General features: G+C 40.1%; 1 protein-coding gene across 2 annotated transcripts in view; it reads right to left on the bottom strand.

Annotated features, from left to right (window-relative positions):
* Nucleotides 1–8,262: 8,262 nt before the first annotated feature.
* LOC140196048 (uncharacterized) overlaps nt 8,263–15,156 on the bottom strand; it is a 51,749-nt gene continuing 44,855 nt past the window's right edge. The window contains exons 11-13 of one of the 2 annotated variants that reach the window (XM_072254753.1): nt 14,868–14,997; nt 13,551–13,599; nt 8,263–9,399 (exon numbers count right to left, since the gene is read on the bottom strand). In XM_072254753.1, coding sequence (XP_072110854.1) covers nt 9,339–9,399; nt 13,551–13,599; nt 14,868–14,997 — 240 coding nt within the window. In that variant the 3' untranslated portion in view covers nt 8,263–9,338. The remainder of the gene's footprint in view (nt 9,400–13,550; nt 13,600–14,867; nt 14,998–15,156) is intronic. The other variant, XM_072254754.1, reaches the window with a different exon arrangement.

Genomic DNA, 15,156 nt, shown 5'->3' with positions numbered 1-15,156 from the left:
TTATAGATATGTGAAAAGAAAAAGATTGGTTAAGACAAATGTAGGTCCCTTACAGTCAGAAACAGGTAAATTGATTATGGGAAACAAGGACATGGCAGACCAATTGAATAACTACTTTGCTTCTGTCTTCACTAAGGAGGACATAAATAATCTTCCGGAAACAGTAGGGGACTGAGGGTGTAGTGAGATGGAGGAACTGCGGGAAATACATGTTAGTAGAGAAGTAGTGGTAGGTAAATTGAAGGGATTAAAGGCAGATAAATCCCCAGGGCCAGATGGTCTGCATCCCAGAGTGCTTAAGGAAGTAGCCCAAGAAATAGTGGATGCATTAGTGATAATTTTTCAAAACTCTTTAGATTCTGGATTAGTTCCTGAGGATTGGAGGGTGGCTAATGTAACCCCGCTTTTTAAAAAAGGAGAGAGAGAGAAACCGGGGAATTATAGACCGGTTAGCCTGACATCGGTGGTGGGGAAAATGCTAGAGTCAGTTATCAAAGATGTGATAACAGCACATTTGGAAAGCAGTGAAATCATCGGACAAAGTCAGCATGGATCTGTGAAAGGAAAATCATGTCTGACGAATCTCATAGAATTTTTTGAGGATGTAACTAGTAAAGTGGATAGGGGAGAACCAGTGGATGTGGTATATTTGGATTTTCAAAAGGCTTTTGACAAGGTCCCACACAGGAGATTAGCGTGCAAACTTAAAGCACACGGTATTGGGGGTATGGTATTGGTGTAGATAGAGAATTGGTTGGCAGACAGGAAACAAAGAGTGGGAATAACAGGACCTTTTCAGAATGGCAGGCAGTGACTAGCGGGGTACCACAAGGCTCAGTGCTGGGACCCCAGTTGTTTACAATATATATTAATGACTTAGACGAGGGAATTAAATGCAGCATCTCCAAGTTTGCAGATGACACGAAGCTGGGTGGCAGAGCTAGCCGTGAGGAGAATGTTTAAGAGGGTGCAGGGTGACTTGGATAAGTTAGGTGAGTGGACAAATTCATGGCAGATGCAATTTAATGTGGATAAATGTGAGGTTATCCACTTTGGTGGCAAGAACAGGAAAACAGATTATCATCTGAATGGTGGCCGATTAGGAAAAGGGGAGGTGCAACAAGACCTGGGTGTCATTGTACACAAGTGATTGAAAGTGGGCATGCAGGTACAGCGGGTGGTGAAAAAGGAAAATGGTATGCTGGCATTCATAGCAAGAGGATTCGAGTACAGGAGCAGGGAGGTTCTACTGCAGTTATACGAGGCCTTGGTGAGACCACACCTGGAATATTGTGTGCAGTTTTAGTCCCCTAATCTGAGGAAAGACATTCTTTAACCAATTTCCCCGGGATCAATAAAGTATGACTATGACTATGACTTGCCATAGAGTACAAAGAAGGTTTACCAGATTGATTCCTGGGATGGCAGGACTTTCATATGATAAAAGACTGGATCGACTAGACTTATACTTGCTGGAATTTAGAAGATTGAGGGGGGATCTTATTGAATCGTACAAAATTCTAAAGGGATTGGACAGGCTAGATGCAGGAAGATTGTTCCCAATGTTGGGGAAGTCCAGAACGAGGGGTCACAGTTTAAGGATAAAGGTGAAGCCTTTTAGGGCCGAGAAGAGGAAAAACTTCTTCACACACAGAGTGGTGAATCTGTGGAATTCTCTGCCACAGGAAACAGTTGAGGCCAGTTCATTGGCTATATTTAAGAGGGAGTTAGATATGGCCCTTGTAGCTAAAGGGATCAGGGGGGATGGAGAGAAGGCAGGTACGGGGTTCTGAGTTGGATGATCAGCCATGATCATACTGAATAGCACTGCAGGCTCGAAGGGCCGAATGGCCTACTCCTGCACCTATTTTCTATGTTTCTCTTCATTTATTGTTATTTATTTATATTTGCATTTGCGCCGTATGTTGTCTTCGGCACTCTGGTTGATCTTTCATTGATCTTGTTAGTTACTATTCTATAGATTTGCTGAGTATGCCCACAAGAAAATGAATATCAATGTTGTATATATTAATATACATGTACTTTGATAATAACATTTACTTTGTGCACTTTGAAATTGTAGAACTTCCAATGTGTGATATTAAAAAGGGATGTGAATCAGATTTACTACTTGGAGCAAAAAGATATCTGAGGCCAATGAAAATGTCCTGTTATAATCCACTTTGCTTTTTGTGAGAGGGGCATGCTAAGGAACTGTTCTACGAGTGCTTAACTACTTTCACTGAGACTAAATTGAGCTTAGAGGCAGTGCGAAAGGGAGGATAGGCAGGTGATAGAGAAGGGACGCGCGCAGACCGGTAGTTTGAGATGTATCTCTTTTAATGTGAGGAGTATTATGAATAACGTGGATGAGCTTAGAGCATGGATCAGCACTTGGAGCTATGATATTGTGGCCATTACAGAGACTTGGATGGTGCAGGGGCAGGAATGGCTACTTCAAGTGCCAGGCTTTAGATGTTTCAGGAAGGACAGGGAGGGAGGCAAAAGAGGTGGGGGCATGGCACTGTTGACCAGAGATAGTGTTACGGCTGCAGAAAAGGAGGAAGTCATGGAGGGCTTGTCTACAGAGTCTCTGTGGGTGTTTTTTATAGACGCCCACCCCCCCCCCAATAGTAACAGGGACATCAGGGAGCAGGTAGGGAGACAGATTCTAGAAAGGAGTAATAATAACAGGGTTGTTGTGGTGGGAGATTTTAATTTCCCAAATATTGATTGGCTTCTCCCTAGAGTGAGGGGTTTAGATGGGGTGGAGTTTATTATGTGCGTTCAGTAAGGTTTCTTGACACAATATGTAGATAAGCCTACAAAAGGAGAGGCTGTACTTTATCTGGTATTGGGAAATGAACCTGGTCAGGTGTCAGGTCTCTCAGCGGGAGAGCATTTTGGAGATAGTGATTACAATTCTATCTCCTTTACCATAGCATTGGAGAGGGATAGGAGAAGAAAAGTTAGGGAAATGTTTAATTAGAGTAAGGAGAAATATGAGGCTCTCAGGCAGGAACTTGGAAGCATAAATTGGAAACAGATATTCTCAGGGAAACATACAGAAGAAACGTGGCAAATGTACAGGGGATATTTGTGTGGGGTTCTGAATAGGTACGTTCCAATGAAACATGGAAAGGATGACAGGGTACAAGATCCGTGGTGTACAAAGGCTGTTGTAAATCTAGTCAAGAAGAAGAGAAGAGCTTTCAAAAGGTTCAAAAAACTAGGTAATGATAGGAATCTAGGAAGAATATAAGGCTAGCAGGAAGGAGGTTAAGAATGAAATTAGGAGAGCCAGAAGGGGCCATGAGAAGGCCTTGGCACACAGGATTAAGGAAAACCCCAAGGCATTCTACAAGTATGTGAAGAGCAGGAGGATAAGATGTGAGAGAATAGGACCAATCAAGTGTGACAGTGGAAAAGTGTGTATGGAACTGGTGCAAGTAGCAGAGGTACTTAAGGAATACTTTGCTTCAGTATTCACTATGGAAAAGGATCTTGGCAATTGTAGGGATGACTTGCAGTGGACTGAAAAGCATGAGCATGTAGATATGAAGGAAGAGGATATGCTGGAGCTTTTGGAAAGCATCAAGTTGGATAAGTCACCGGGACCGGATGGGATGTAACCCAGGCTACTGTGGGAATGAGAGAGAGGAGATTGCTGAGCCTCTGGCAATGATCTTTGCATAATCAATGAGGACGGGAGAGGTTCCGGAGGGTTGGAAGGTTGCGGATGTTGTTCCCTTATTCAAGAAAGGGAGTAGGAATAGCCTAAAAAATTATCGGCCAGTGAGTCTTATTTCAGTGGTAGGTAAGTTGATGGAAAAGATCCTGTGAGACAGGATTTATGAACATTTGGACAGGCAAAATATGATTAGGAATAGTCAGCAAACAACAGGAATTCTGCAGATGCTGGAAATTCAAGCAACACACATCAAAGTTGCTGGTGAATGCAGCAGGCCAAGCAGCATCTCTAGGACTAGTCCTGACGAAGGGTCTCGGCCTGAAACGTCGACTGCACCTCTTCCTAGAGATGCTGCTTGGCCTGCTGCATTCACCAGCAACTTTGATGTGTGTTGTTAGGAATAGTCAGCATGGCTTTGTCAAAGGCAGGTCATGCCTTACGAGCCTGATTGAATTTTTTGACGATGTGACTAAACACATTGATTAAGGTAGAGCAGTAGATGTAGTGTATATGGATTTTCGCAAGGCATTTGATAAGGTACTCTATGCAAGGCTTATTGAGAAAGTAAGGAGGCATGGGATCCAAGGGGACATTGCTTTGTGGATCCAGAACTGGCTTGCCCACAGAAGGCAAAGAATGGTTGTAGATGGGTCATATTCTGCATGGAGGCTGGTGACCAGTGGTATGCCTCAGGGATCTGCTGATGACACAAAGGTTGGTGGTGTTGTGGATAGTGTAGAGGGCCGTCAGAGGTTACAACAGGACATTGATAGGATGCAAAACTGGGCTGAGAAGTGGCAGATGCAATTCAACCCAGATAAGTGTGAGGTGGTTCATTTTGGTAGGTCAAATATGATGGTAGAATATAGCATTAATGGTAAGACTCTTGGCAGTGTGGAGGATCAGCGGGACCTTGGGGTTCGAATCCATAGGACACTCAAACCTGCTGTGCAGGTTGACTTTGTGGTTAAGAAGGTATACAGGGCATTGGCCTTCATCAATCGTGGGATTGAGTTTAAGCGCCGAGAGGTAATGTTGCAGCTATATAGTACCCTGGTCAGACCCCACTGAGGGTACTGTGCTCAATTCTGGTCGCCTCACTACTGGAAGGATGTGGAAACCATAGAAAGGGTGCAGAGGAGATTTACAAGGATGTTGCCTGGATTGGGGAGTATGCCTTATGAGAATAGGTTGACTGAATTCAGCCTTTTCTCCTTGGAGTGACAGAGGATGAGAGGTGACTTGATAGAGGTCTACAAGATAATGAGAAGCATTGATCGTGTGGATAGTCAGAGGCTTTTCCCCAGGGCTGAAATGGCTAGCACGAGAGGGCATAGTTTTAAGGTACTTGGAAGTAGGTACAGAGATGTCAGGGCTAAGTTTTTTTACGCAGAGAATGGTGAGTGCGTGGAATAGGCTGCCGGTGGCAGTGGTGGAGGTGGAAACGATAGTGTCTTTTAAGAGACTCCTGGATGGCTACATGGAGCTTAGAAAATAGAGGGCTATGGGTAAAGCCTAGGTAGTTCTAAGGTAGTGACATGTTCGGCACAGCTTAGTGGGCCGAAGGGCCTGTATTGTGCTGTGGGTTTTCTACGTTTCTATGTTTCTAAATCACAATTTCAATCTGATCAGCTATGTGGTTATAAAGCACAAAGCATTGCCATCTACTGTTGAATTTGAGTATTTCATTTACAAAAGTACAGACATAACTACAATCATTAATGCTGAAAATTTATAGTCAACTTATTAGTAGAGTCAAAAAGGTATACCATAGCCTTTGTACAACAGTAACCAAGCCTCTTCTTTAGTACTGTGTCCACTTTAGGAAGGTTCTGATGCAGATGTAAGGATTTACTAAAGATGGGAAAACATAAAAGCTAAGGAGTTACAGACACAAGGAAATCTGCTGATGCTGGAAATTCAAGCAACACACACAAAAAATGCTGGTGAACGCAGCAGGTCAGGCAGCATCTATAGGAAGAGGTACAGTCGACGTTTTGGGCCGGGACCCTTCATCAGGACTAACTGAAAGAAGAGATAGTAAGAGATTTGAAAGTGGGAGGGGGAAAGGTGGGTGGGATCCGAAATGATAGGAGACAACAGGAGGGGAGGGGTGGATCCAAGAGCTGGAAAGTTGATTGGCAAAAGGGATACCAGGCTGGAGAAGGGAGAGGATCATGGGTTGGGAAGCCTGGGGAGAAAGAGAAGTGGGAAGGGGAGCCCAGAGGGTGGAGAGCAGAAAAGGAGGTATAGTGAGAGGGAGAAAAATGAGAGAGAGAAAAAAGGGGAGGGGAAAATAAAAATATATATAATATAAATAAATAAGGGATGGGGTGTGAAGGGGAGGAGGGGCATTAATGGAAGTTAGAGAAGTCAATATTCATGCCATCAGGTTGGAGGCCACACCGACGGAATATAAGGTGTTGTTCCTCCAACCTGAGTGTGGCTTCATCTTGACAGTAGAGGAGGCCGTGGATAGACATATCAGAATGGGAATGGGACGTGGAATTAAAATGTGTGGCCACTGGGAGATCTTGCTTTCTCTGGTGGACAGCGCGTAGGTCTTCAGTGAAACGGTCTCCCAGCCTGCGTTGGGTCTCACCAATATATAGAAGGCCACATCGGGAGCACCAGACGCAGTATATCACCCCAGCCGACTCACAGGTGAAGTGTTGCCTCACCTGGAAGGACTGTCTGGGGCCCTGAATGGTGGTGAGGGAGGAAGTGTAAGGGCATGTGAAGCACTTGTTTCGCTTACGAGGGTAAGTGCCGGGTGGGAGATCGGTGGGGATGGGCGGGGGGGAAGAATGGACAAGGGAGTCGCGTAGGGAGCAATCCCTGCGGAAAGCAGAAAGGGGGGGGGGGAGGGAAAGATGTGCTTGGGAGGTGGGATCCCACTGGAGGTGGCGGAAGTTACGGAGAATTATATGTTGGACCTGGAGGCTGGTGGGGTGGTAGGTTAGGACAAGGGGAACCCTATTCCTAGTAGGGTGGCAGGAGGATGGGGTGAGAGCAGATGTGCGTGAAATGGGAGAGATGCGTTTGAGAGCAGAGTTGATGGTGGAGGAAGGGAAGCCTCTTTCTTTAAAAAAGGAGGACATCTCCTTCATTCTGGAATGAGAAGCCTCATCCTGAGAGCAGATGCGGCAGAGGCGGAGGAATTGCGAGAAGGGGATGGCATTTTTGCAAGAGACGGGGTGGGGAAGAGGAAGTCGAGGTAGCTGTTAGAGTCCGTAGGCTTATAGTAGACATCAGTAGGAGTTGGTAGGTTTTGCTCCTTAAAACAAAAGTTAAAGGGAGACAAAATAGAGTTAACCCAAGTCATGAAAAGTTTTGATCGACTCAGAAGGAACTATTTATTCTGGAAGAAGTGACGAACAGAATTCACAGATTTAAGAAAAATCCAGGAAGAAATTTGGAAAATTGTTTTTAAAGCAGCTACCTATTATGATCTAGAATGTACTACTTGGGCAAGTAGAAGCAGTTTCAAACATTCACTTATAACGGTAAAGTGGTTGTAGCTTTAGAAAAAAAAGAGAACAGGAATTCTTAGAGCAATGTAGGAGGGGGGAGAGATTGATAGTTATATTGTCATGCAGTATACAAATCTAAAGCTGTTCAATCCTCCATTAACAGCAGACCTCAATGTGAATCAGAAGTATTTTGAAAAATAATTGAAACTCGAAGTGCAACGTAATGAGGTAGAAGATTGCTAATTAACCAGTTATGCTGGCTAAAGTTAATAAATTCATGTAATTAGCTTTGCATTTGTAAAATCACCAAAAAAATTAACACGCTTTCTTTTAGACCACAAATGGGAAATGTTGGCATGCAGAAACAAAGATGACACAAAGATGCATTATCATCAATGAATATTAACAATGTAACTTCTCCTTAATTAATTAAATTACAACACATTGTTACCATATTCAGTTATACTTCGCAACTTGCACAACATTAGGTTTGGTTAAATTTGCATCCAAATTTCAATCTCTTGAAATTATACTTGGGCTTCTCATGTTTCTAAATAATTTCTACTTACGTTGCTACATTTTCTCATGTATCATTTACCTGAAATATTCTGTCAAATTGGTTTTGTGAAATACTACGAACATCTGATCATCATTCATGTTATTGATTATGAAAAGACCAACCCTCAAAACCTCTGTGTTAACTGTGTTTGGGTAACTAAGACAATTCTAAATATATACTATCTCAAACTATAAGTTAAGAATTTTCTGTGCTGTACTATATATATTAAAATATTATGTTCTATAGCAATGAGATCATACAAGTTTACTGAACAAATCATTACAGTAAAAGAAATTTGAATGGAAATTAATCCAAGACTGTCTGTCCCTTCTACAAACCAAATTCCTGCAAGTTAATCAATCTTTCCAATATGACAGATACTTTTGTCCCTGTGCCAGTCAGATCTTCTGCAAAGGCCATTGAAAATCTGTACATTCCCACAGTAAGGAAGGCAACAAATACCAATTTTACAGTTTTACCTTACAAATAAACAGGAAATAAAAGCATGATTTAAAAAAAATGTTTATTTCATTTGACAGTTTCACAAAAAATAAATATACAGTACTTTTTGTCCAAATGTAGCATTACTATATAGAAAACACCGTTCTCAATGATTTAGTAAACACTTGTAACACCAAAACAATGATGTATCTTATATCTATAAAACAAGAGTTCATAGGTTTCTGTAGTGTCATCTAAAAATACACATTCTACAATATGATTCATATATGAAAGTGCAATTAAAAAGTTTCACTACCCTAGCACCAATGATGGATGTTAAGACAAAAGCTATTTATAGGAAATCTGGTCTTCACTAGATTGGCATCAAATGAAAATAATATTATTCAGCAAAATATATGCTTTAAAGATCACCATCTAATTTACCTTTTAAAAAAGTTAGTATGATACACATGTACATTTTGTACATAACATAAGTCAACATGATAAATGGCTGGAAACAAAAAACACCAGCAACTTTGAAAATCACTTTTGCTGCTTCAAAAAATAATAGGGCAAAGTAGTTTTCCATTAAAATACATTATTTCTTTCAAATGAAAAGCAAGCCACAGGTCAGAATGTGTTGAAACCACATATATGGAGACCATTTTCCCCTACACTATGTAGATCTTCAGATATAAAAATTGATGTGATGTCTGGTACATTCAGAATATAACATGTTTAAACACAAAAGAGAGTTAGAAAGAAAAAAAACAACGAGGAAGGAGAAAAATATTGACTTGAACTACGCTTAGGAATTACATAACCATGCCAAATATCTTTCCTTATTGTATTTCAACTATCCAATAAACTGTAATGCAGCAAATTTAAACCCATCATAAAATAAGTGAGACAAACGCCGTTTGCTTACTCTCAGCATGTGCAAAAATTAAATACAACCTAGACCACAGTGTGAACGTATTTCTTTCAACATGCTTTGATAACCTGATACAGAGCACAATAAAGACATACTCATCAGTGACAGAGCATTTAAAAACAATAGTTCTGTTCCATGAAAGTCAAATTTGACAGTCAAAGTCTCTAACAGATCGATATTCAGTGAAATTCAATGTTCACATCTGACCTGATTTGCAGCTTTAAACCTTTTCTTTCTTCATTATTTACTTTTTATTTTTTCTTCAAATTTTAACAAAGGATTTTTGTGAATGGAAGAGTTCCTGCAAAATCACACATAATTAGTTACATCTAAATTCTTTTTACAATCAGTTTACCTGTACATAATTGTATGATTTTAGCTGCTTATTATCTTTGATTAATACAGCAAAGTACATTAAAGACATTTAAAAGAGAGTACTCACATAGCTATCTTTCACAGACAAGCATTGATATTAAGTAAAAAGCAAAAAATAGAGATGCTGGAAATTTAAATTTAAAAAAACCGAAGAAAACATTGGAGAAAACTTGACAGGTCAGGGAAGTTCTGTGGAGAGAGGAAGAACTGACGCTTCCGTTTCGTGAACCAAACCGCAAATTCTGATCTTTCATCACAAGGTTCATAAGGTTAATTCCCGGGATGGCGGGACTGTCATACGTCAAAAAGATTGGAGTGACTGGGCTTGTATACTCTGGAATTTAGAAGGCTGAGAGGGGATCTTATTGAAACATATAAGATTATTAAGGGATTGGACACGCTGCAGGCAGGAAGCATGTTCCCGCTGATGGGTGAGTCCAGAACCAGAGGCCACAGTTTAAGAATAAGGGGTAAGCCATTTAGAACGGAGTTGAGGAAAAACTTTTTCACCCAGAGAATGGTGGATATATGGAATGCTCTGCCCCAGAAGGCTGTGGAGGCCAAGTCTCTGGATGCTTTCAAAAAAGAGATGAATAGAGCTCTTAAAGATAGCGGAATCAAAGGTTATGGGGATAAGGCAGGAACTGGATACTGATTGTGGATGATCAGCCATGATCACAGTGAATGGCGGTGCTGGCTCGAAGGGCTGAACGGCCTACTCCTGTACCTATTGTCTATCACAGATAAACCCAGGCTAACTTTCCCATCTTAAACCAAGAAAATTAATTTGCATCAAAAAATCAAAAATCAACAAAGAGGAAGAACAGAATCTGAGATTTTCATGACAGGGTGACTGATTTGTTCCATACCAAATGGTAATTAGCTTTGGTTGAAAAGCTAAAGGTCAGTTCAAGCAGAACAAAGTCTTTCTCTAAGTCATTAGGATGTTTTAGTTTTTCTCACAATAAATCAAAAACAAGCCAATTCCATCATCATGTTAGCCTCAGATCTTCGTACTCAGAATATAAACAGCATTTTACAACACCCATGAATTTTAATTCGCCAAAGATCATAAAAGCTTTAAAATCCTCACAACTGATTGACTGGACAGCTATTTATCTCTTCTGGAAAGACTAATGCCCAAGTCTGCCTTTTCTTACCTGAATATTTTCACAGTTTGTTTTAATTTATCACTCACAGCAACAAGAATAACGTGCATCAGCCATAGCATTCAAATGTCTGCCATGATTAAGCTTATCGCCACTAAAACAGTTGTGAAGCCAAATTAAATTATCTTAGAATTTTCCCAATGTTTAATGCTGTACCAGCAATCACTAGTTATGCTGTTTACTAATATTTAATCACACAAAAAATGGTACTTTCAACTATAAATTTCAGCAATAATTTCCAAAATATTGAGATATATAACAAAACAACTCTAAGGTATCCTTAAAATTTCATAAGTATCACAGTGATAACAAAAATAGGTTATCTGGCAACTATTGCATTGCTGAGCATTTCCTGTAGTGACACATCAGAATTATTGTTGCCTCCTTTTGATCTACAGTGTATTTTCATGAAAGCTAAACTATTTGTTAGGCTTACTTAATGATCAAAATAACGTATACCAAAGAGCAAATTTTCCTACTTAATGACTGGTTAAAATAAAAATTGCTGGTAGTTCTCCCAGAACAGAGATGATTTGTTTTATTACCCGATTCACTGAAATTTGAACAAAATAGCAGGATTTATTGCATAAAACTACCAATTAATGACACTGAAGGTACAATAATACTATTACTTGTTAAATTAGTAAACAATTTCAGCCCCTTTATACAGTGTCTATAAAAAAGTATTCATCTCCTTGAAAGTTTTCTTATTTTATTGTTTTTGGACACTGATCAACAGAAAAAGACTCTTTTGTATCAAAGTGAAAAGAGATTTCTACCAAGTGATCTAAATTAATCACAAATACAAAGCACAAAATAATTGATTGCATAAGTATTCACCCCCTTCAAGTCAGATTTTAGGAGTTGCCCTTTGGCAGCAATTATAGCCTCGAGTCTGTGTAGATAAGTCTCTGTCAGCAATTTTCCCCCATTTTTCTTTACAAAACTGCTCAAGCTCTGTCAAGATGCATGGGGATCACGAGTGAACAGCCCTTTTCAAGTCCAGCCACAAATTCTCAATGGGATTGAGGTCTGGACTCTGACTTGGCCACTCCAGGACATTAACTTTTTGTTGTTTTTTTAAACCATTCCTGTGTAGGCTATATGCAAAGGGTCATTGTCTTGTTGGAAAACAAATCTTCTCCCAAGTCACAGTTCTCTTGCAGACTGCATCAGGTTGTCCCTATATTTTGCTGTGTTCACTTTACCCTCTACCTCCTTTACCTTCTACAAGCCTTCCAGGGCCTGCTGCAATGAAGCATCCCCACAGCATGATTCAGCCACCACCATTCTTCGCAGTAGGGATGATATATGGTGTTTGGTTTACGCCAAATATAGCTTTTAGTTTGATGGCCAAAAAGCTCAATTTTGGTTTCATCAAACCATAGAACCTTCTTCCAGCTGACCTCAGAGTTTCCCACATGCCTTCTGGTAAACCCTAGCTGAGATTTCATGTGAGCTATTTTTTCCTCCCAACAGTGGCTTTCTCTTTGCCACTCTCCCATAAAGCTGTGACTGGTGACCACCCGGGCAACAGTTGTAGTATGCACAGTCTCTCCCATCTCAGCCACTGAGGCTTGTAACTCCTACAGAGTTGTCATAGGTCTCTTGGTGGCCTCCCTCAAGCCCCTTCTTGCACAGTCACTCAGTTTTTGAGGATGACCTGCTCTAGGCAGATTTACAGCTGTGCCATATTCTTTCCAACTCTTGATGAATGACTTAACTGTACACCAAGGGATATTTACTGACTTGGAAATTTTCTTGTATTCATCTCCTAACTTGTGCTTTTTAATAACCTTTTTGTGGAGTTGCTTGGAGTGTTCTTTTGGCTTCGTGGTGTAGTTTTTGCCAGTATACTGACTCACCAGTAGTTGGTCCTTCCAGATACAGGTGTATTTTTACTACAATCAATTGAGACACCTTGACTGAACAAGTCTCCAAAAACAGATCTCAATTTAACTATTTATGTGACTTCTAAAACCAGCTGGCTGCACCAATGATGATTTGGTGTGTCACATTAAAGGGGATGAATACTTATGCAATCAATTATTTTGTGTTTTACATTTGTAATTAATTCAGATCACTTTGCGGAAATCTGTTTTCACTTTGACACGAAGGAGTCTTTTTCTGTTGATCAGTGTCAAAAAAAGCCAAATTAAATCCACTGTGACTCAATGTTGTAAAACAATAAAACATGAAAACTTTCGGGGGGGGGGGACTTTTTATAAGCACTGTGGGTGCACTCAGTAACTAAGACCACAAATCAGACTGTTTGGCTTTAGATCATGTTCTAAAGCAGAGAGTACATAAGTTTCAGTGAGGGTATTATAAAGCTTACTGCCTGACAACTAAGGAAAGAACCAACTATGACTGTTGACCAGATTACCAACAGCAAACTCAAAAAAACTAATCTGACGGTTTTGCTCTTGCATTTACTAAAGGGTTTTAGTTATATGGCTATGCTTGACCAGTCAATGAACACATGTAGGAGTCCTGAAGACCCTCAGAATCAGCCCACCAAGAATCTGGAAACAGTATCCTGAAAGGGAAAGTAGCTCTTCACTCACAACCACAAAACTTGGACTTATTTCAGCCATCAAAAAAAAAAATGACTACTAGAGATACAGATGTGTGATATTCTAAGCAAACACTTGAAATAAGTTACAATACTGACAAAGAGCAAAAATAAACAAAGCAATGATATGAATAAAAGTAAAGAAAGGAATCCATTTTATGTTATAAGAATGCTATTTTGTAATAACCAGGTTCTCTAGAAAAGCATGTTGGGGAACATGTCTTAACAGATCCAGAGCCTCAGGGTTGATGTCTCTTATTCTCCACCAGTTGGTGTACAAATTGGATTCATAATGGCAGATGAGTTTAGTTTATTTTGTAATATTGTTTTCACCTTTTATCCTCCAAGATAATGCTCGGATTGAGTTCTGAGATTTCATAATCTGTAAGGCAGGGATCGCATCTCTGTATCATTTTGAGACAAATGAGCGAAAAGGCTACAAATAATCTCCACCCACTAATGTCCTCATCAAACACATGCTAAATAGAACAGTGCTGGTATGTTGAACTAATATAAATCAGTGCTAAATTTTACAGAGTATAAAATAAATGCTCCACGAAAGCCAAAACAACATTAACAAAAAGAAAATCGAGAATTGCATAGACTATACCATTAGATTTAACACACTCCAAAACTGGGCCTCTGTACCTCCCTCTTCAACTGGATCCTTGACTTCCTCACTAGGAAACCATAACATGTATGGATTGAAAATAACATCTCCTCCTCGCTGACAACCAATACTGGTGCACCACAAGGATACGTGCTTAGCCCACTGTCCTACTCTCTCTACATCCATGACTGTGGCTAGGCACAGCTCAAATGGCATCTCTAAATTTGCTGATGACACAATTATTGTTGGCAGAATTTCAGATGGTGACAAGGTGGTATACGGGAGCGAGGTAGATCAGCTGGTTGAGTGGCATTCCAACTACAACCTTGCACTCAACGTAAGACCAAGGAATTGATTGTGGACTTCAGGAAGGTGCAAGGTACACACACCAGACCTCATCAGGGGATCAGCAGTGGAAAGGGTGAGCATTTTCAAGTTCTTGGGTGTCAAAAGCTCTGAAGATCTATTCTGGGCCTAACATATCAATGCAATTACAGAAAAGCCACATTAGCAGCTACATTTCATTAGGAGTTTGAGGAGATTTGGTATGTCACCAAAGACTCTTGCAAATTTCTACAGATGTACCATGGAAAGCATTCTAACTCATTGCATCACTGTTTGTTATGAAGGAGCCACTGCAAGGGATCTGAAAAAGCTGCAGAAAGTTGCAAACTCAGCCAACTTCATCAAGGGCACTAGCCTCCCCAGCATAAAGGACACCTTCAAAAGGTGCCTCATTAATGACCCCCATCACCCAGGACATGCCCTCTTCTCAAGGAGGAGCTACAGGAGCCTGAAGACACAGACCCACCATTTCAGAAAGAGCTTCCCCCCCACCATCAGATTTCTGAATGGACACTGAATTCTTGAGCACTATCTCACTATTTCTTTCCTCTTCCTCTCTTTCTGCAGTACTCAATTTATTTTTATACATACTTCTTATTGTAATTTATTTTTTTAATTATTTCACGACATATGCCAGTGATATTAAACCTGACACTGAGAAGTAGGTATGATAACAAAAGTGATTTATAGCTCACCATTATCCGTTACTTGGATGTGGAACTGAAAGAGCAATGGAACCATTTTTAAACTTTCCAATTGTTCATCCAGTGATGCTCCATATGCTTTCAAATTCACAAGGTCAGTTTCCAATTTTACCTTCTGATTCTAAGACAGAAAATATTTAGATACATCATGGTAAATGACAGTTAAGATGTCATGTAAACATTTGATGAAACACGTTTTTGTTTTATATATGTAGATCTAAAATACAATGAAAAATAAATGCCATGATACAAAAGCAGAATTAACCTTAATGTTCTAACA

This window comes from Mobula birostris, chromosome 4, assembly GCF_030028105.1.
Source record: "Mobula birostris isolate sMobBir1 chromosome 4, sMobBir1.hap1, whole genome shotgun sequence".
In the NCBI taxonomy this organism is placed as follows: Eukaryota; Metazoa; Chordata; class Chondrichthyes; order Myliobatiformes; family Myliobatidae; genus Mobula; species Mobula birostris.
This window is presented reverse-complemented; position numbering and strand designations above follow the sequence as displayed.